The sequence below is a fragment of the Lynx canadensis genome, chromosome A3, assembly GCF_007474595.2.
Source record: "Lynx canadensis isolate LIC74 chromosome A3, mLynCan4.pri.v2, whole genome shotgun sequence".
Taxonomy (NCBI): domain Eukaryota; kingdom Metazoa; phylum Chordata; class Mammalia; order Carnivora; family Felidae; genus Lynx; species Lynx canadensis.
This window is the reverse complement of record NC_044305.1, coordinates 118481441-118501851: the sequence shown is the minus strand read 5'-3', so window position 1 is coordinate 118501851 and position 20411 is coordinate 118481441. Positions and strand designations below refer to the sequence as shown.

The following is a 20411-nucleotide window of genomic DNA, read 5'->3' as shown; positions in this document are numbered from 1 at the left end:
GGCTTTTTGCCCCTTGTATCAGTGTCAGAGGATTCCTGAAGGGCGGGAGATCCGCTGACCCAGGAAGGTATTTGTATTACACAGAAGAGCGCGGTGCGCAATGATTAGCTTCGCACATCGTCCTTTTATTTTGCAGGTGAGTCTTCCGGTTTATTTCTTGGTCACTTTGTATTGCCCTCCTCTCAGCGGGCAGGCCGTTAACCGTCTTCTGAGAAGAACCCGGTGGAACCCTCTGGCCGGATCTGCCCGCGAGCCCCCAAAGCCCACTGGCTCAGGTACCCGCTAACGTGCGAGGGAACCCTGCGTGCTGACCAATGGCAGCGAGCCTTACTGGGCGGGTAGCCAGCTGTATCAGCGGCCAATAGGCGAGAGACTTCTTGTTTCCTGGCAGAGCTGGGGTCCCGGCACCGCGGCGCTCGGGTTTTGTTTGGGTCCTGGGTGGAGGACCCGGGTGCCCGGGCCCGAGGTGGCGCCTCGCTAGCGGGAGAGGGAGCGGGATCGCCGGCCCCGAGAGAGGTGAGGGGCGCTGCGTGGAGCGCGGGCCCCGCCGGCCCCGGCCCCGCCCCCTTCCTCAGCCTCCTTTCAGCCCGGAGCCCCTCTGGAATGCCACCCCGCCCCACGGCCCGGCCGGGCCGCACCCCCTCCCCCCCGGCCCCACTCCCACGCCCGCACCTCCGACCCCCCCCAGTCCTGCCCCGAGTGTGAGACCCTGTCGTCCATTCATGCCTCCGAACCCCCGCCCTGCCCAGGGCGAGCTCGGTCGGTGTGAGGTGAGGGTCGTCAGAGTCGAGGGTCGAGAATCACCCCTACCCCCAAGTGGGTCTCTACCAGCCACGTTTTTAGAGGTGCTCAGCATACCCATCACTTACCACAACTATTGCCAGCGTAGCTTTTTCAGGGACTCCAGTGCTTTGCAGGGCGGGAGGGGGCTGGAGACAGGACCCATGCCCTAACTGGCATTGAGCTACAGTTTTCAGGTGAGCAGGTGGCTTCTGCCTGTTTCTTTTGACTTGGCAAAGGCCACCGTTTTCGAGGCATAGGGTAGTGACAAAAAAGGAAGAACTAGCCCTTCCAAGGGTTTCAGGGGAGCCACAGACGAATGCCTGGTCAGGACTTGTGAGGACAGAGGAGTGGAGAGAAGCAGCTGCCCATTTAAACTTAGAATCTTGGCTCTCTCCGCTGCTCTGCTCTGCTGGAGATCGGGGAGCCAGTCTAGGAACAAGAGATCCAGAACGGCCCGTTTTTCAAGGCGGCCACGTGCTGTGGTGGGTGTAATCTGGGTAGGTTTGAGAAAATCTGACCTCTCCAATGTTATTCTCTAGTCTTTTGCAAAAAAAGCTTGGACTCTAGTGTTTCTCAACATTAGTTAAGCCATGGAGTACTTCATTTTGGGTAAGCCAGGATGTAGTAAATGGGGTCCTTTTAGGTCAGTTCTAGCCCTTTGTGTGGCGTTAGACAACTGCTTTCTCTTAGCCTTTGCTAGAAGGCCACTTCTGCCTTTTCTGAGGTGGAAAGAGCCTCTTGTTTCTTAGGGCATCTCCTAAGAAGAGCTTCCATTGATCAGGAGATACCCAAAAACCTTGTTTTCATTTTTCTTCCTTCTTCCTACGCCACCCCCCACTCTCCCCCAGCTCTCAGGGCCAGAGTGGGCAGGAGGATGCTTTCCCAGCCTCACCATGGAGCTGCGCTGTGGGGGATTGCTGTTCAGTTCTCGCTTTGATTCAGGGAACCTAGCCCACGTGGAGAAGGTGGAATCTGTGTTCTAGTGACGGGGAAGGAGCAGCAGGTGGGGCATCAGCAGCCCCCACCAGTAGCATCGCCTCTTCTCCTGACTACGAGTTCAACGTGTGGACCCGACCGGACTGTGCTGAAACGGAGTTTGAGAATGGGAACAGGTAAGGGGGAAAGAGGGGAGGGTGGAAGAAGGACAAGAGAGGAGGTGGCCAAGGCCCCAAATGCAGGCTCATTTCGCTGTCTTACAGTTCATAACCGTCAGTACCCTTCCTCTCCCTCCCCTCCTCCCTCCTCCCTCGCCTCCTCTGTACCGAACAGGCCTTTCCCAATCTTGCTCGCTCCAGCTGTTTCACGTAGCCTGTCTCCAGCCCTCAGTATATAATGACCTATTCCTCCTCCTCTGGCCCTCAGGTCATGGTTCTACTTCAGTGTCCGGGAGGAACTCCAGGGAAACTCATCAAGATCAACATTATGAACATGAATAAGCAAAGCAAGCTCTACTTCCCAGGGCATGGCCCCCTTGTGCGCACACTCCCCACCCGGCCACGCTGGGAACGCATTCGGATCGGCCCACCTTTGAGGTAAGTTCTCCATGAGGGGGAAAGACAGACTTGGGTGCTAAAAGCAGAAGAGGGAAGAAGAGAGGAGTTACCCTCGATACAGAGTACCAGGCAGGTGGGACGCCAGGTTTTGGTATCAGCTTTCCCTCTACTGCTAGCTGGAGTCCAAGATAAGCCCCTGCTTCAGGAAGCCCAGAAGGAGCCGACTGTCATATGGAAAGTCCCAGAGGGAGGGAAGTCGGGAATTGTGTTGAGGGTGTAAGGTCAGTTCTTGGCGATCCCAATAGGATCTTAGTTCTCACACCAACAGCCCCTCCCTCTTCCTCCTCTGCTCCTCAGATGACAGAGACGCAGTTTGTGTTATCCTTTGTCCACCGTTTCGTGGAGGGCCGTGGGGCCACCACCTTCTTCGCCTTCTGCTACCCCTTCTCCTACAGTGACTGCCAGGACTTGCTAAACCAGCTAGACCAGCGCTTTCTGAGAACCACCCTACCCATAGCAGGTGCCACCCCATCCTTACTCCTGCCACCCAGTCCTCGACCAGACAGCACCTCTGCTACTTCTGGAACTTGCCCCAGGAGCCCCGAACCAAAATGTCACCCGCTCTTTTTCTGTGCAGAGTGTGGGACTTTGGGTACCTTTGACCAATATGTTTCTGTGTGACCATGACCTCAGCCTACCGCTACCTGCATTCTACTCACCCATCTGCCCAGTTCAAGCCTCTTAATACCCCAGCTCCCATCAGTTGCCCAGAACTTAGCCCCGCCATTGCCCAACACACCTTTTTTTCTGTCCCGGCAGAGGGTGAGTCTGTGTACGAAGTCATCACATAGTAGAGAGCCATAAACTAGGGAGAAAACAATAAGTTCATCCCGTCTTGTATTCTGCATTCTACTAATTCAGACGACCCAAATCCTCAGCCTCATTTAACACTCTGAGGGACTCTAAGGCCCCAAAGGTTAGCGTGAAAGACCAGATCCTACAAATCCTAGGCCGGGGACGAGGCTCACCTCTTGCTAGGACTTTAGGGACTTCTCGTGGCTTAATCATTTTTATCCCCATAGCCCCCTGGACACCATTTACTACCACCGTGAGATCCTTGCTATTCTTTGGATGGACTTCGTGTAGATCTGTTAACGATCACTTCCTGCCATGGGCTTCGAGAAGATCGAGAGCCCCGTCTAGAGCAGCTATTTCCTGATACCGGCACCCCCCGACCCTTCCGTTTCACAGGCAAGAGGGGTGAGTGGGAACGCATAAAGGTAGCAGCATGGCCTTTTCGTAGCTCCAAGCCCTGTGGATAGCTTAAGGCCATGTTACCTCTGGGAGTCGTGGCCGCATTGGGAGGCAAGCAGGGCTGCTCCCAGCTCCACTTGCAGACTCAGCCAGCTGCAAATCCAGTGGCTCTTCCTGCCCGCCCCCATTTACTGTTAGAGTGGACCTACCGGGTAACTGGCCTAATGACCGCTCTCCTCTTCCACCTCAGATATTCTTCTTAAGCAGTAGGGTACACCCTGGGGAGACTCCATCTAGCTTTGTCTTCAATGGCTTTCTGGACTTCATCCTTCGACCTGATGACCCCGGGCCCAAACCCTGCGTCGCCTCTTGTCTTTAAGCTGATTCCCATGTTGAACCCCGACGGTGTGGTCCGGGGCCACTACCGGTAAGCAGCCTCCCAGCCTGTCAGGATTGCTCCCGGTCCCCTTCGTGTCCTCCACCTCCGTGAAATACTATCAGCCTCTCCTTTAACTTCTCCTGCATTCCCAGTCCTCTTGTACCCGAACAAGGGCAAGCCCATCTCGTTGTCCAGGGACCAGAGAAGGAATGTGGCACATCTAGCAGCGCTCTCTGGAAGGAGCAGAGTTAGAATAATCGCAGGTCCATCTGGGTAGACTAAGACTAACCGTGCTTAGTCTCTGTGGTCGGGGGGACAGCCCACCAAGGAGAGGGCCTGTTCTCAATCCTTTCCTTCCTAATGCAACCTGGGCCTCTCATTTTGCAAGTCAGTCTCCCCCAGGCCCCCTTTCATCCACTCTCATGTCTCCTTCACCGGCTCAGCGCTCTAGACTCTGCTTCAGTCTCTGTTTTCCTATAGCACAGACTCGCGTGGAGTGAACCTGAACCGTCAGTACCTGAAGCCCGATGCAGTCCTGCACCCAGCCATCTACGGGGCCAAAGCTGTGCTTCTCTACCACCACGTGCACTCCAGACTGAACTCCCAGGGTCCCTCTGAGCACCAGCACAGTCCCCATCTCCCTCCTGATGCTCCCCTTTCTGAACCTCGAGAAAACCAACAATATCCAAAATGAAGCTCACCTTGGGCACGCGTCTGACGGGGATGACCCCGAAGGCTGGACACAGACCGAGTCGGCAGAACAGAAGCCCGGCGGTGTGTGGATTATGCCACAACGGTCCGCTGAGGTTGAGCAGCCGGCCCCCGACACCATCCCCCCTAAAGAGAGTGGCGTCGCTTACTATGTGGACCTGCACGGACATGCTTCCAAAGGGGCTGCTTCATGTATGGAAACAGCTTTAGTGATGAGAGCACCCAGGTAGGAATCCAGAGTGCCACGTGAGTGTGGAAGTGTTGCAGGTCAGGAGATACAGGTTAGGCCAAGGACAAAGGGAAGGTGGTCTTGTGACAGGAAGGCCTGTGGCTGCAAGAGGTGTTCTACCTCCAGACAAGCTTCAAAGGGGCCAAAGGGGGATGGCACTGGGGGCTTTGTGTCTCAGTCTTTACATCATGACCTTTGAACGAAGACCAAGCTGTCAGCATCGTGGTGTTTATTCTACAGTTTGGGAAATCAGCGGGAAAAGGAAAAGTTTGCATTGTGGGAGAGACGAAGCTAAGAGCTTAAAAAGAGAGAGAACTGTACCTTTCCAACACCTGGAAATAAGGTCAAGCACACAGTGACATTTTCAAAAAACACGGTATCTGCCGTGTATTTAGTCACATGGCCCCCTGCTTGCCATCTCTTCCTTGCCCGTTCCTTCTTTCTGTCTGTCTCTCCTGAATTGCCTTTTCCTCCCTCACACAGGTGGAAAACATGCTGTATCCAAAGCTCATCTCCTTGAACTCAGCACACTTCGACTTCCAGGGTTTGCAATTTCTCAGAGAAGAACATGTATGCCGAGACCGCAGAGATGGCCAGTCTAAGGAGGGAAGCGGCCGGGTTGCAATCTACAAAGCCTCAGGGATAATCCACAGGTTGGGGGGAAACTGGGATATAGCTGATGAAGTAACTTCCTTAAAGAAAAACAATACCCAGTCTAAGTTGTTTGAGGGGCAAGGGACAGCCCAATCTTCTCAAAAGACAGGCTCAGCATTAGCATTACTGTCTTTGGCCTGAGAGTCTGACTTTTTGGGACTTCTCGGGTACATGATATAGTGCCGAGGTCAATTGCTAGTTCCTAAGGATTAGCACTTTGTTTGTATCCACTGTTTTTCCAAGTGATTATTTCTTAGACCACCTAGGCTGTCCCCCATGGTTCTGTCCTGATTTTTCCGGGCAGGACACTAATAAAGGTCTCTGTGTCTTAGCTACACCACTTGAATGCAACTACAACACCGGACGCTCAGTTAACAGCATCCCTGCCGCCTGCCATGACAACGGGCGGGCCAGCCCCCCTCCCCCGCCGGCTTTCCCCTCCAGATACACTGTGGAACTGTTTGAACAGGTATGAATACAGGGGATACCTGGGGAAGAGGGGAACCCCAAAGTCTGGAATGGTCTTCACTCCTGCTGCCTAAGGCCCTCTGAAGAGAGGCTCACCCACCGTCGCCATCTCACCACTGTGGTTATTTTCTGCAGTTCACATAGGGGCAGGCCCCTGACTCTGATGGATTGGGACGATGAGTAGGCACTATTTCTGACCTCAAACCACAGAGAATCCCCAGCACATCTGAGTCCGATTCTTTGCGTCTTAAGCTGGTCTTCTTCCTTCTATTGGGTTTGTTCACTCCTACCTAGGCTTAAAAGCACCACCTCTGCAGTGGTCTTTGAGGACCCCAGGGTCCTAGAGCACGCGAGAGAAGGAGAAAGAGCTGCAGGTTATAGAAGAGATTGAAACGCCTTCTCCTGCTGGGAGAATGCCTTCCTGGTGCCAGCCAGAAAGCCCACTTGCTCTTGCCCATAAAGGATGAGGGTCCCAAAATGAGCAACGGTGTAGGGAACGGCTTTAAATCTGCCGAGATAAATAGCCCTGGCACAAAATATAGCCTGCCCGCTGAGGAAATTTGGGGCCGGGCCTCCCCTTCCACTGTGCTGTGCAACCCCCTCCCCAAAATAGCAGCCTGGGTTGGAAGTCCCAGATGCTGAGCCAAACTGGACTACCCCACAGGTGGGACGAGCTATGGCCGTTGCAGCTCTGGACATGGCAGAATGCAATCCATGGCCCCGAATTGTACTGTCAGAGCACAGCAGCCTCACGAACCTCCGCGCCTGGATGCTAAAACACGTGCGCAGCAGCCGCGGCCTGAGCCAGCACTGTGAACGTGGGTGTCAACAAGAAGAGAGGCTCTCGAACTCCACCCAAAGTACAAGTAAGACCCACAGGGTGGAAGGAGGAAAAGGGTATGAAAGTGGAACAGGGCTTTAGAGCAAGGAGTTCCAAGGGGTTTGTGTTCCTCCCCCATCCAAAAGGACCACATGGTGAGTATTTTCAGAGCAAGTTAAAATTGTAAGATTAGTACATTTTTTGAAAATGGGATCCTCTTCCCTCTTCCCTGGAGCTACAGACTTCCTAGGCATCTGGAAACCAGGCCAGGGGATTCCCTGCTCCAGAGCCCGGCACAAAATTAAATTTAATTGTGGTGGGGGTAATGGCAGGTCTCGGTTTCCAGGGGTGGGAATGACCGAGAGGTCCAAGGGAATAAGGGGGGAATTCACTTAAGTTAAGCTGCTCCGAGACAGCCCCGCAGCCCTTAGTATGTTTTCCGCAGGAGCATGTATTGCGACAAGGGCTCCCAGGCATCCTGAGATCAGCTGTATGGCCCAGGTGTAGATACCCCATCTGTGGACACAGATCCCCTCCCTTTCCCTTGCAGTGAGCGCCTTTGCCTTTTTCACCCAAGGTGAAGCTTTCCTGAGCATCAGACCTCAGGGAAAGCCTTGGGACACAACCTCCCGGCCCAGGGCTAACTGGCATCCGCTTGCTTCTTGCAGCGGCTTGCCTGTTTCCTGCTCTGAAAATCCCTTGAGCCGTGCACGCAGTTTTAGCACTGGCACAAGTGCCGGTGGCAGCAGCAGCAGCCAGCAAAAACTCTCCACAGATGAAGAACTCCCCAGCTTTCCTTTTCATGGCAGTCGGCCCACAGGGCTGCCAGGCCTGGCTCTAGCACTCAAAAGGTCAGCCACCGGGTGCTGGGCCCCGTCAGAGGTAAGCCAGTCTGGGAGCCCCTGCAACAGGTGTTCAGTTGTTTGGGGAATTGCTGGGGGAAATGAGAGCTTGAAGATACACACTCTTGGCTGGGACCAAGGGGTGAATCAATAAAAGTAGTTTATAGCAGAATCTGTAGCCTCTCCTGCGACCTTGGTGTTCCCTGCGCCATGAGCCCCAGAGCAGTACTGTGTGTGGCACAGCGGGAGTCCTGGGTACCTGGGCTTCAGCACATGCTGGGAAGCAGGGGGATTTCCAAGAACAAAACACTAGCTGCAACAGGGCCACACTGAAATGTGGAGCCTCCATGTCAGGAATGGTGTCAGACTGTCTTGTTAGGAACAGTGTAAGGAAATGTCCTCACAACGCAAATTGTAGCACCGTAGAGATGGAGAATCCTATCCAAGGTCTCTATGGGATGAAACTGTTCCTGGCTTCAGAGCCTGTTCAGAAAGCGGTATCAGAAGGATTCTAAGTCTTCCAGAGAAAAACGGAACAAGTACAGACAGCTTCTGTTGGAGGCTTACAACACAACAGTCTGGCCCCTCCCAGCAGTCACCACAGCTGCTCAACTGTGCATCAGTACCCCTGGGGTTGGCTTGATGAGACCCTGCCTGATGAGAGATTCTGAGTTCAGAGGTATACCAGAAACAGATGGGTTTTTAGGGAAAAAGAAGAGGAAGAGACCATGGAGCCATTCCCTTGGGGGTGACTCAGACTTGGGTGGGGGGAGATTGTTGTAGTGCCACTTCCAGAATACACGAAACCTCAAAGCAGTATTGTACGTGGCCTCTGGCTGGAGACATCCTGCCAGAGTTTGGAGGCTTGTAAGCTGGAACTAAGAGGCTGGGGGTCTTCAGGCCGCACTCCTCATTAGCACTCCCTGGTAGGGACCCAGAGCATGCCCTGGGTCAGTGGCTGTGGGAACCTGACTGCACCCGCTGGAGCAGCCACAGGGGAGGGAGCAGCTTTGACCAGTAAGACCGTTTATTCCCTCATAAGCAACACAGTTACCGCTGCTTCTATTCCGAGCCCCATTTGAGATTCTCCCTTCATTTGGAGAGGATGCTTTTGTACAGCGTTGTTTGAAGGAGAGTATTAAAATAATAATGCCACGTAATTTAAATAGCATTAAACAGCGAACAAAACAGTATCACATATATATATTTCATTTAGTCCTCACAAGGACCCTGTGGGGTGGATGGTATTTCCATTTCTCTGATGAGAAAACTGAGGCTGTTTAAGGGCGACTTGTCCAAGATTTCATAGCTTAATATTAAGTAGCAAAGTTATTCACTAATCGTTATTCAGACTTCCTCTAATTTCTTTCCTTTTTTCTTTCTGTTTTTTTCCTTTTTGTCAGCCTCTCATACCTCTTCACTCATAGCTCCTGGGAAGGAATGTCAGCGTCCTAAATTCCCCTTCCCTGACTACAAAAGAGAAATAGGAAAGAGTCTTCTCTAGGCCCAGGTCCTCACTGGAGGATTCTAAGCAGTTTTTCGTTCGTAGTTTATTACCGTCCCCACCCACCCCATGCAGAGTGCTGTATGAAGCTCCGTCAGTGAGAGACATGTATTCTGTGTCTTTGTTACTTCCCCAAATAACGAAGAGAAAAAGGTGCATATTCAGTACTAAATACTTCCTGGTTGGCTGACTTCAAATTTAATAGGGGACACAGGACAGTGAACAACATAAAAGCACACACTCGTAAACACAGGGCACTTGGGAGCCACCGTCATAGAACACTCAAGAGTAAATAGCCAAAGAATGTTCAGTTGAGCGAGGATTTTGAAGAATGGATGGTAGCATATGGCTTGACAAAAACATTCCAGAGATGAGAGTGGTAGCCAGGGCCAGTGCTGCTGCGCAGAGAGGACAAGAAGCAGACAGACCTAGCTGGTGCAAAGGGCCAAGCCCTTCAGCACAGAAATTAGGTGGAGAGAGGTTGCAGGAAGAAGTTGAAATGTCTGGAAAACAAAGATGATAAGTTAACTGAGACATAGGACAACGATTGTGCGCTTCAGAGAATGGTGGGGAACGAGAGATTTATGCAAGAGTGGCCTGTGAACTGTATGTATTGGGTAGGTGGGGGGAGGGGAATCCTCACAGTAATTGATAATGAGATAACTAATGGCTATACCAGGGTCTGAAAGGAGAGAGAAATATATGCATCAGAAACAGGTAGCAGGATTCAGTGATGGTGGAAGAGAGGCAAACTAAGAGTTTCAAGGTTACAAGCCAAAGGAGAGAGTCGTGATGTTAAGACATTGTTTGGAAGAAAAAGTGTTGAGTTTATCTATTCAGACATACTTGGATGTCATGGGCTATCTATACGGAGATGTCCTGCAGGCAGAAAAAGAGGCCAGCCTGTAGAAGAGGTGACGTCAAGGTTGGATCTAGGCATCAGCCATACGCAGGTGCAGGTAAAACAAGTGAGAAGCGATGTCCCCCCAGGTAAATGAGCTAAGAAGCAGAAAAAAGGAGCTGGCGCCGGGAAGAGACACCCTGGGGACTTGAGTAAAACTTGTGAGACCTAACAAACTATGTCTCTAAAGTCAATAGGGTTGAGAAGAGGGTTACTAATTCTATCAAACAGGAATACTGGAAGGAGGTGAAAGGTCAGAGCGCTGGAATCTTGACTCCAGGTACTACAGTTTTTGCCGCTTCATCTCCTAGAGTCTCCAGTAGGACTCTAGGATTGGAGACTAGTCCCGGCTTAGGATAGGGACCTGCGGCTTTATTTGTCCGGTTGATCTGTTCTATAGCTTTGTGCTGTTTCCTGGTTCTGCACATCCGGTTCTTTGGCCCCTGCCACATCTAGTCATACTTTATCTTCTGACATAGGAAGAACACAGCTCCTGTATCTCTGAGACCTAACATAAAGCGGCTATACTTTCCAACCCAAAACTGAGATTGTGATCTGACAAAGATTTTTTTTCTGACTTGTAAATTTAAAAGAAGTTCCCACTGATGTATAAAAATCGTATCACACTTAACTGTATACTTAATTCATGACTATCCTTTATTGGCTAGAACAGAGCATAAGATAGGCTATCCAGAAAATTTCAGAAAAGAGCTATGCAGCCCAGCCAGAAGCTTAAAGCAGAGGTTAGGGAACTAGTCTGGCAGGTTCTATTCTCAAGACTGGAGGATGAACATTTTAGGAGGCCAACGAGCAAGGCAACTCAGGGTGAACAGGAATGTTCCTGAGACAGGAGACTGCAAGAGCCTCCAAGGAAGCTTGACCCCACTCCCACCCCCTGACCGCAGTGCCAGGAGCTTCTTTACCTAGTTGCCCCAGCTGCAAAACACCTCTCTGAGCAGCACCTGCCCAGTTATGCAGCTGAGTTCCAGTTCGGCAGGCACAGAACGGCACACAGCGTTAGCAGCAGCTGTTGCTGCAGAGGAAAGCAAGCTCACGGGAAGAGCTTAGTCCAGTGACCGAGTCAGGGAAGTAGGAAGTTGAAAGCCTGCAAGATACTGGTGCAAAACAGAGCTTGAAGGCAAGCCGGCTGGGGTGAGGGTGGATAAATCAACCAGCTCCACCTGTCTGTTATGTAGGGCATAGGACTAAGGTGAAGCTGGTGGGGCGCCCAGGACTCGGGGTCGGGAGTGCACCCTAGGTATCTCATCCTAGTCCTGGCCCTGGATTCATTGCAAGTCTCACCCAGTAACTGAAACATATTCCCTGGCCCTGTGCCTATCTGGTGGGACCCTGGGGTAAAAGACAAGGGGGCAGTGTAAAAACGGAGGTTGTCAGCTGTCATCCCACCACAGCCACCATCCTCCCTCCCCGCTCTGGCACTTGCATCCGTAGTTACTAGAACTCTTTCCTGGCCTCTGCCATGCCATGGCTCAGCCGACGGGCTGCTTCTGGTAGAGCAGCTGAAGTCCGATGGTGAGTGGAGGTTCCTTTGAAAAGTGAGTCAGAGGACAGAGGAAGAATGCCTCCAGCACCATCACTAACTACTTTTACTTTTTCCACTGCACAACAAGTTTTGTGGTTAAGAGTAGATTAAAGCTTGAGGGCAGGAAATGTCTCCTAACACATTTACTTATTCCCTTGGTGCCTTGCATTTATTTATGATCAGTGAATACTTGTTGAATGGAAAAGACAAGAAATTGGGAGCTGAATAAATGCTTGTCTGACCCTTTTCACCCCTTAGAGGGCATAAATCAGGTCTGTGATTATCCCAGGGATTCAGTACGATCTACGGTGCTCCGTGTAGGGACAGTTCAAAGATGCCAAGTCAGTAACTGTTCCTTTAAATTTTGAGACCTTTAGAATAAACCACTCTAACTCCTACACTGGGGAGGTCAGTCGGCTCTACCTCAGACCTTTGCCCCAGGATTATCCTACTCCCAAAATGGAATCTACAGTTGATTACCATAAAATACAATCTCACAACCTCTGGAAGCACAGCTGACTCACATATCACTCTGCACTCAGCCTCAAGCCACTGTTTCTATAGCTTAGAAGCAAGAAATAACAGCTGGGGTTCCTCCCTTAAATTTTTGTCTCCGTGGGAACTGAGGTAGGCCTGGATTATACCAGGGGCCAAAAGTCAAAACATGAGAAATTGGGCTGTGTGCTCACATTGCCAAATTTACAGGGAGGCCTGGCCAGGCTTTAAGACAGTCTTTTAAGGGACACCTGGGTGGCTCAGTCAGTTGAGCATCTGACTTGATTTCAGCTCAGGTCACATCCCAGGGTTGTGGGATCGAGCCCTACATTGGGCTCTGCACTAAATGTGGAGCCTGCTTGGGATTCTCTCTCTCTCTCTTCTCTCTCTCGCTCTCCTCTCTCTCTCTCTGTCTGCCCCACCCTCCCCCAGTGCACACTCATGCTCTCTTAAAAAAAAAAAAAAAATCGTTTAAGTGAGGGTAAAATGCTATTTTTAAATGCCTTATCCTTTCCATATTAGGCCTCTCCTAAACCAGACTGGTCTCCTGTCCTTAAAACTCTCATTAGGGGGCAGGATCCTTGAGTTGTATCTGTCATATCTTTCCCAATAATATGTACATTCACACTGACATTTTTTACATCATATGCCTGTTCTGCTTCATATACCTTCCTGAGTGTTGCTCAGTTTCTTGCTACACAACCTAGAAATGTCCTAAAGGCTTTCATTCACTTTCTTACTTGCTCTTTCTTACCTTTCCTGGGGTGGGTAAGGCTTCATCCTTAACATGATTTCAACATGCCTCTGTGTAGAGATCCCCAGATCATCAAGAAACCCACTATTTCCATCCTTGATCAAGTTCATTTCTGCCTGCTATGCACTGTCATCTGGATATCATCCTGATATCAGTGTTTTACTGAAGAATCACTCAAGGCTAGGTTCTACAGTATTTCTGAGTCATTGGTGGTAGGTAATGCTTCAGGTTGACTGTGGCCATGAGTCTCTGACTTCTGTCCTTTCACTGTGTATCACCTCTTTAGTACCCTAAGGTCTGTTTTGTTGTTGTTGCCTGTTTACTATTGACTTACAATTGACAGGTCTGGTTAGTTTTGACTCTTGGCTCTAATTGGTACTCTAATTGGTACCCAGCCCCTCAGCAAACTCCTCAAAGCTAGAGTAGCTTCTGTCCTGAAATCGCTCCCTTTCTTCTATTCCTTATTCATGTGTCAATTTTTTAAAAATTTGGTTTGGGATTTCCAGAAGTAGTCTGGTCACTGCTGACTACTGCTTCATTATAGCTGGCCAAGATTAGTTATTGTCACCTACTTCCTGATTAGAGGTATTTTGCATCCAACACACGTTACTTTGTAGAGGCCAAGTGGCATCCTGGGACCCTCCACTGAATTCAGCTCCACAAAGCTTAATAGCTCATTCAGTCTGAGAGCATTTGGCACCTGCCATCCCTCTGTGATGAGACAGACCTGCCAAACCTGAGAGCCTCCCTACACCATCCAGTCACCGTCTGCTCTCAGAACTTGTACCGGTGAGGCTCTAGCCAGAGTGGACCAGAAAGAGCTGCCCACGGGAATAAGCATATGTCCTTAGACTCAGATTATTGAGCAGCCCATGGTCTATGGTGGGTGTCTGCTATTCAGGAAACAAAACCTTACTAGCGTCTCTGGTTTCTAGGCAGAGTTTTGTAGGCACCAGGATATACAGACTGGTATCAGACTGGAGAAAAGTCCTTACCCTCAAGAGATTCCAGTTTCAAGCAGAATACTAGTTAACAACTACTGAGTACTATGTACCAGGCATGATCATAAGTACTTGACACGTGCTAGCTTCTTGAGACAAAAAACCATAAATCATTACTAGCCAAGTGAACAAAGGGCAATAAAGCAAGGGAGAACAGTCAATTCTACCTGTGATGGTCAGGGAGGCTTCACAGAGGTGACATTTGAGATGGGACATGTTAAGTTGTTCAAGGTTTCACTAGACGAGGAAACGGACATTGCAGAGGAACCACACAGCTAGCAGCTACAGGGGCTGTAGCAGAGGGTTTGAAGGATCAAGTCAGCATCCTACCAAGGATGGGCAGACTGGAACCACAGTGGATGGAGCTCTGAATGCCATGGTAAAGGGTTTAGACTTTATCCTTTATTTTTTTTATGTTTATTTATTTTGGAGAGAGAGATGCAGACAGAGCATGAGTGAGGGAGGGACAGAGAGGGAGACACAGAATCTGAAGCACGCTCCAGGGTCTGAGCTATCAGCACAGAGCCTGATGTCGGGGCTCAAACCCACAAACTGCAAGACCATGACCTGAGCCGAAGTCGGATGTTTAACTGACTGAGCCACCCAGGCGCCCCTAGGCTTTATCCTTTAAAAGACCTTCAGTATCTCCTCCTTGCCTGAACCAAATGACTTTTGATCAGGTCTAGGTTTGGAATAATTTCTGGCACCGGTGTGAAAGATGGACTGTAAAAGGGAACAGATTCAAGCTAGGGGGACAAGTGGGGAATTTTTTTCAGAAGCCTGATGAGAGATAAAGACCTATAGCTGGACACAGGCCATGGCAAGGGAGAATGAAGGAGGAATCCAAGCAAGGCAGAGGTTAAACACAAATTGTCTAGATTTGGTTAAACACAAATCTAAATATGAGGGAGGAGTCAGACGATGAAACAGGTTTCTAGGACGTTTTTCACCAAGGTAAGGAGAAGAAAAGGAAGGATGGAAGAAAATTAGTTTTGCTGGGGTCATGAGAGACCGCCACGTAGAAATGCCAGTGGACCACTGAACTGTAGTTCGGGAAAGAGGGCTCCAGAGCAGCTTGGGAGTTTAGAGTATGCACAGCAGGAGGGGACCAAGGGTACAATGGGGGAGGGGCACTGGGCATTTGGGGGCAGTAAGAGTAGTTGAAGAGGAGTGGTTAGAGGCAGGAGAAACCTAGGGAAGCTGTTTCAGAAGCCAAGCTCAGTAACTTCTCGGCCAGAAGAATGAATTGGCGAGCGAGCAGGGTGGGTTAGCCACAGAGAGGCGGATGAGGGCTTGCTGTGTCCCAGGTAACCGGAGTAAGTATCAGAGGTCTTTCTACCCACCTTAAATTTACTTCCAGAGAGGAGTGCTGGTGTGATGACAAGTGCGAGAACCAGCAGGGCAGTGGAGTGACAGGGGCCTCACTTACTTGCCCTTTTATCTCCTTGTGTCCCTTCCACTCAGAGCCCCGAAGCCAGGACAGGAGACGGCGGCAGCAGCCACTGACCCATCGCCCTACTTCAAGCAGCCTGGCCCCATCCCCAAATCCTGCTAGTTCTAGCCCAGCAGCCTCACACAACATGGGCTCCTGCCTACTCCCCAGCTCATTCAGCATATCAGGTCTGTACCTACTGCCACCGAAATCTGGGTTGGCCAGCCTCCTTCCTTCCCTACTACCCAGGGTGTAGACCAGACTCCCTGCTAGGCTTAAACCAATCCCTTCAGCTCTTCTTTCTTGACTTGATGCAGAAAGTTAATGCAGGCCTCTCCACACCGGGGGCATCCATTATCCTCCTGGATTATCCTAAACCCGTAAAGCACCCATGCTCTTGTACAGGAAGCGGAAGTTAATGGACGTCTTTGTATAATAAAATAGCTATTGTTTCTTGACCATCTATGTGGCAGGCACTGCTCTAAGCACATTGTCTCACTTAATCCTCAAAGGTGAACAACCTGAATACCTGCTACTTACTCAAGCTTCCTGACTCCAGGAACTGGGCAACATTAGACAAAACTGAAGAACAAAAAAGGCAGAGGCCTTTCACCTGTCATCACAGCAAATGCTGTGTGACCGCATCATCCACATAAAACCTAGGCCACCTGCTGTCCTTTTAAGTTATACACCCAGCTGTGTAAAGGACTGGACGGGAATGATTCCTAAGACTCCAGTCCACATCCTCTAACTCCTCAGAGCCCACTACTCCCAACCTGTTAACGGTCTCATGGGTAGCCCTTGTCAATCTATCATCTTGGGTACTGACTATCCTTGAGCGCTTACTCATTTGGATGCGACAGGCCCTGAAGTCTATAAATTCAGAGTAGTTCAGCTTGATGGGCTGTGGCTCAAGTTGCAAGTTGCTACTCCACTCCTTGGACCCGACTAGAGCATGCCATGCTTCTCAACCAGGGGCCATTTTACCTCGCTAGGGAACATGTGGCAAGGTCTGGAGACATTTTTGGTTGTTACAATGGGGAGGGGACAGAGGAAGAAGAAATGCCATCTAGTAGGTAGAGACCAGAAAGGCTATTAAACATTCTGCAATGCACAAGACAGGTCCCCACAACAAAGAATCATCCGGCTCAAAATGTCAATATTGCCAGTTTTGAGAAACCCTGTTCTAAAGAAAGTTCCCTCTTCTTCTCCACGGCTCCCTACCCTGATAGCAGTTTTCTTTGTTTCCTAGGGAGCAGCTGCTCATTCCTGTCCTCAGGCGACAAGCCAGAGGCGTCATGGTGATTGGGAAAGGGCTGCTAGGGACTGGACCTCGGATCCCCTGTATCAGGACACGACTGCAGGTAACATTTCTGTGTCTTCCCCAAACCCCAGTGTAACAACTCTCACAGAGCCCAGCAAGGCACTGTTCGTCTGGGTAGTGGGAGGGAAAATGCTCAGCACTGCTTTACAACCCCCCCCCCCCGCCCGGCCATATCAGAGAGCTGCTCTGGTGCCCGTGCCTGTCTGTCCAGTACCCCCATCCCTCAGCCAGGTCTCTTGCTTGCTTCCAACCCGCGTCCCTGCCAGATACACCCCAACCTCAGCCTGCTAGCTTTGCACTGCCCGCCCCTGCCCTTAGCTTCTCCTCTCTTTTCTGCCCAGACCTGCCCGAGGAGAGTTCCCGCCAGGAGGGGTCCCGGATTCCCCAGGTAACACATCTGGTTGCTGCTCCTAAGAACAGCTGTGCCACCAACTCCCAATTCAGTCCAGATTTCTCATGTTAAATTGGCTAAAGCTGAGTACAGACAGAGACCGGATGCGTGAAGCCTAAGCTGCTCTGGCAGGGACTGAGGCACAGAAGGCTCTGAGAGACCCACCAATTCTCCAACCGCTTTCCAAACACTGCTTCCCTATTCAGCCAGATGTCAGCCATAATACAGCCATGGAGGTTAAATGCTAGATCCTTTCGCCTCCCCTAGTTAAGTATCACTTAGAGTGTATAGTCATAAACTGAACCTAAGAATTCTCTAGCTATTATCCTGCCTTACCCTCTCAGCTAGGGACAGTGCCCAGAAATTCAAGGTCCCAGTACCGGTGTTGACCCCTGTCCTACACTCTTATGCACGGAAACTCTAGAAGCAAACCCAGAAGCAAAAAAGTTAATGGAAGAATCCAGCCTCTCAGCCCACCCCCTATCCACACAGGCTAGGCCCAGGTTGGGCCGGGGCTCACCGCCGACTCGCAGAGGGATGAGAGGCTCTTCGGGCCCCACATCCCCTACACCCCAGACCAGGGAGAGCAGTGAGCCGGAGCCAGGACCCAGCTCTGCACCAGGGTGAGCACCCGGGTCCAGTCCCTCACCCCACCTCTCACTTCTGTCCCTTCATTCCCATTTCTGCGCACATTCAGGATCATTTTCTTCCTTCCCTAATCCCTCTGACCTCCAAAGACTAAAGGTACTTTCATTAAGAATCTGGTCCCTGATTTTTTTCCCATCATGGCTCAGTCTTCACTCCAAAGGACAAGAAAACAACTCCTTGTTAGGGGCTAAGGCCTAGGAGCCGCCGCATTTTAGCATCAGCCCAAGGTGCAGGCTCAACCCACCTATCATCACCCATCTCCCCTCCCTCCTGTCAGCCCTGTCAGAGTTCTCACAAGCCTGATTGCTCTCTTCTCTGTTGCAGGCTGCCTCACGCCGGGCCCCCACGGCCCCGCTCTGCCCCTGCCTTTTCTCCTATTTCCTGTAGTCTATCTGACTCCCAGTCCCGGATATGTTACAGCGGGGGGCCTTTGGGCCAGCCTGAGGTTTGTTTTGTCCCTAATCACCCCCACTCACTGTTTCTCCCCGGGTCTGATGCCTCCACCTCCATGCCCAGGATATAGCCCCAAGATGGGGTACACAGGGAGAAATGTGCTAGCCTCCTCCCTCAGCTGTTGATTCCATGTGACAACCATAACTCCTATATGAACGGACAGTGAATACCAGCCACACTGTTCTGAGACATCCCAGAGCATCACCTTGAGACAGCACAAAGCAGAAACCTGCTACCCCATCCCTCCCTCCACAGCACAAGATTTTGGGACCACAAAAAATATATATCTATATTTTTATATTGGGGGGAGGGAGTAGAAAAAGCCCCTATACTGGGCCCTACTCAGTGGCAGCTTCTTGTTCCATAGGGTTAAGGAAGACTTTGAGGAAATAAAAGTTGTTTGGAAAAATCCAGGTGTAGTTGCTTTGTATGTTGTGATGGGTAGAGGGATGAAGTGAAGTGTGAAGGCCCCTCACACCCTCCATCTTGCCTCAGCCTATGTCCTGGAACCCTAGAAAAAAGGGGGAAAGACCCGAGGTAAGGAAAATGCTGCAGCTTTCCTCTGGGGAAATCCTTCAGGTATCCACTCCCATCCATCCTGTTCCCCCTTTACATTTTGACCAACACTTAAGGTTCCCCACCCTACCCCACCTTTCTTGTCTAGGGCTTGGGTCTACAGGAGCCACCCTACCTCAGTGCCTCTTGCTCCAGAATTCTACATCTTTACAACCCCCCCCCGCCTCCCCCCCCCCCCCAAATTCTGCCTAAATAAAAGCCTCAACAAGCTTGGAGAAGTGAGGACTCCTTAAGTCCCCCTTAAGTGAAGAGCCCAAATCCTCATACTTGGATGGCATCCTCAGTACCTTTACTCCTCTCTGTGTCAGTGTCTCCTAGTACCCAAAGGCCCAACTTGGGCATGGGGGTACCACGAAGACGGGGGCAGAGGAGTAGGAAAGTCACCCCCATTCTAGCAGGTAAAGGGCGGGGCACTGTAAGGCATTCCCTACTGTGTGCGGATAAAGGGGCTCAGTTCTGGACTGTATCATGCTTGGCCCGGCACTTTCTGATTTGAAGTTTCGAACCCTGCAGGCCCTGGCGCGGCCTCGCCACTCCACTCTCCGCGGGCTGGGCGCTGCAGCCCCGGACCGTTACCTGGGGCGGAGAAAGCGCCACTTTCATTCCTGCTTCTTGGGATTGTTGACGGCCACGTAGTGATAGAGAACCACAAGCAGAAAGAGCGACACGCCCAGCATGTTGGCGAAGATGGCGAGCTGCACGTCTGTGATCATCCTGCGGAGAAGAGGAGGGACTGAGCCTGGGGCTGGCGCATTCCTCGCCCAGGCCGGGACCCGTTCTCGCCCCCTGGACCAGCCACCGCCGAAGCGCCGCTGAGCGCGCTTACGCGCCTCTCACCTGACCAGCTGGGCTCAACGCGGTGTGGTCTGCGCACTAGCTCCAGGTAGGAGTTCCGGCCCGGAAGTTGGTAGCGCGAGCGCAAGCCCAAACCAGGCACTTCCGGCCGTGCTGCTCGGCCGGAACGGGCTCTCTAGCCCCGCCGTCTCGCCTGCTCCCCGAGGCGCCTCGCAGGGGCGGGGTCTCGGGCGGGGCTGCGGCCGGACTGCCCGCCGCAGGGGGTGGGCGAGCCGCGGGCGCGCGCCACAGGCGGGCGGAGCGCAGCTGGCCGCAGCTGGCGCAGCGGGGGACGCGGCAGAGCCGTGGCCGCCTCCCCGAAGCCCAGCAGCGGGCCGGGGCGAGGGTGCGGCGGCGTGGTAGGGTGAGAGGCTCGGCCTGACCCCTAGACTTCGACCCCCGCTTCCTGCCTTGGCCCCCCGCGCTGCTGCCCACCCTCCGCTTCCCGGCTCGGCCCAGCCAGGTGCTTCCTTTGGGCCCTGCCCTCAGGGTCCCCTCCCTGGCCCCCGCGGCGGAGAGGGCGGTTAGAGGCGGTGCAGAATAGGGAGAGAGCTGGGGCGGCCAGAGGCTCCTCTCCTCGGCTCCCGCCTTTTTGCCCCACACCCGCCCAGGGGAACGATGCTGCCTGCGATCCGGCCGGTGCCTCCCTTCCCCGGGCTCGCTCCCCCCACCCCACCCCCGGAGGTGGGCGTCGGAAATAGGGCGGACCCTCCCGGAATCAAAACCCAAACCGTGGGACTTGGGCCAAGTGGGAAATCACCCCCCGGATGTGAGGGAGGGAGAGTGGGAGGGAGGGCCAGGACAAGCAAGAGGGGTTGTGTGTTCTGAGCAGAGTGGATCACTGAGGAGAAAGCCGACTGTGGGTAGATGACTGAGGGTCTCTGGTGAGGGAGCGGCCCTGGAGCTCTACAGCCCTCTGCCC

The 20411-nt window shown here is 52.1% G+C and overlaps 2 protein-coding genes across 2 annotated transcripts; one reads left to right on the top strand and one right to left on the bottom strand.

Annotated features, from left to right (window-relative positions):
- Positions 1–396: 396 nt before the first annotated feature.
- AGBL5 (ATP/GTP binding protein like 5) lies at positions 397–18550 on the top strand. The gene is given in 30 exon segments (XM_030311469.1): positions 397–516; positions 1632–1760; positions 1762–1895; positions 2146–2165; positions 2168–2293; positions 2296–2315; positions 2634–2769; positions 2772–2796; positions 3359–3390; positions 3393–3535; positions 3781–3874; positions 3877–3897; positions 3900–3957; positions 4390–4573; positions 4575–4794; positions 4797–4846; positions 5333–5502; positions 5836–5842; positions 5844–5972; positions 6636–6776; positions 6778–6831; positions 6894–6901; positions 7460–7620; positions 7623–7673; positions 15296–15451; positions 16516–16554; positions 16557–16627; positions 17471–17601; positions 17951–18084; positions 18087–18550. Coding segments are annotated over 29 exon segments (2634 nt in total). The 5' UTR covers positions 397–516; positions 1632–1676; the 3' UTR covers positions 18122–18550.
- Positions 18362–19598, bottom strand: OST4 (oligosaccharyltransferase complex subunit 4, non-catalytic). The gene is made up of 3 exons (XM_030311468.1): positions 19493–19598; positions 19232–19369; positions 18362–18590 (listed from the first exon to the last, which is right to left on the bottom strand). Exon 2 carries the CDS (start codon positions 19366–19368, stop codon positions 19255–19257), a length of 114 nt encoding a protein of 37 aa, XP_030167328.1. The 5' UTR covers position 19369; positions 19493–19598; the 3' UTR covers positions 18362–18590; positions 19232–19254.
- Positions 19599–20411: the final 813 nt, after the last annotated feature.

Excerpts from the sequence above, each read along its gene's own strand:
- OST4 (XM_030311468.1), bottom strand. The coding sequence starts at position 19,368 with ATGATCACAGACGTGCAGCTCGCCATCTTCGCCAACATGCTGGGCGTG.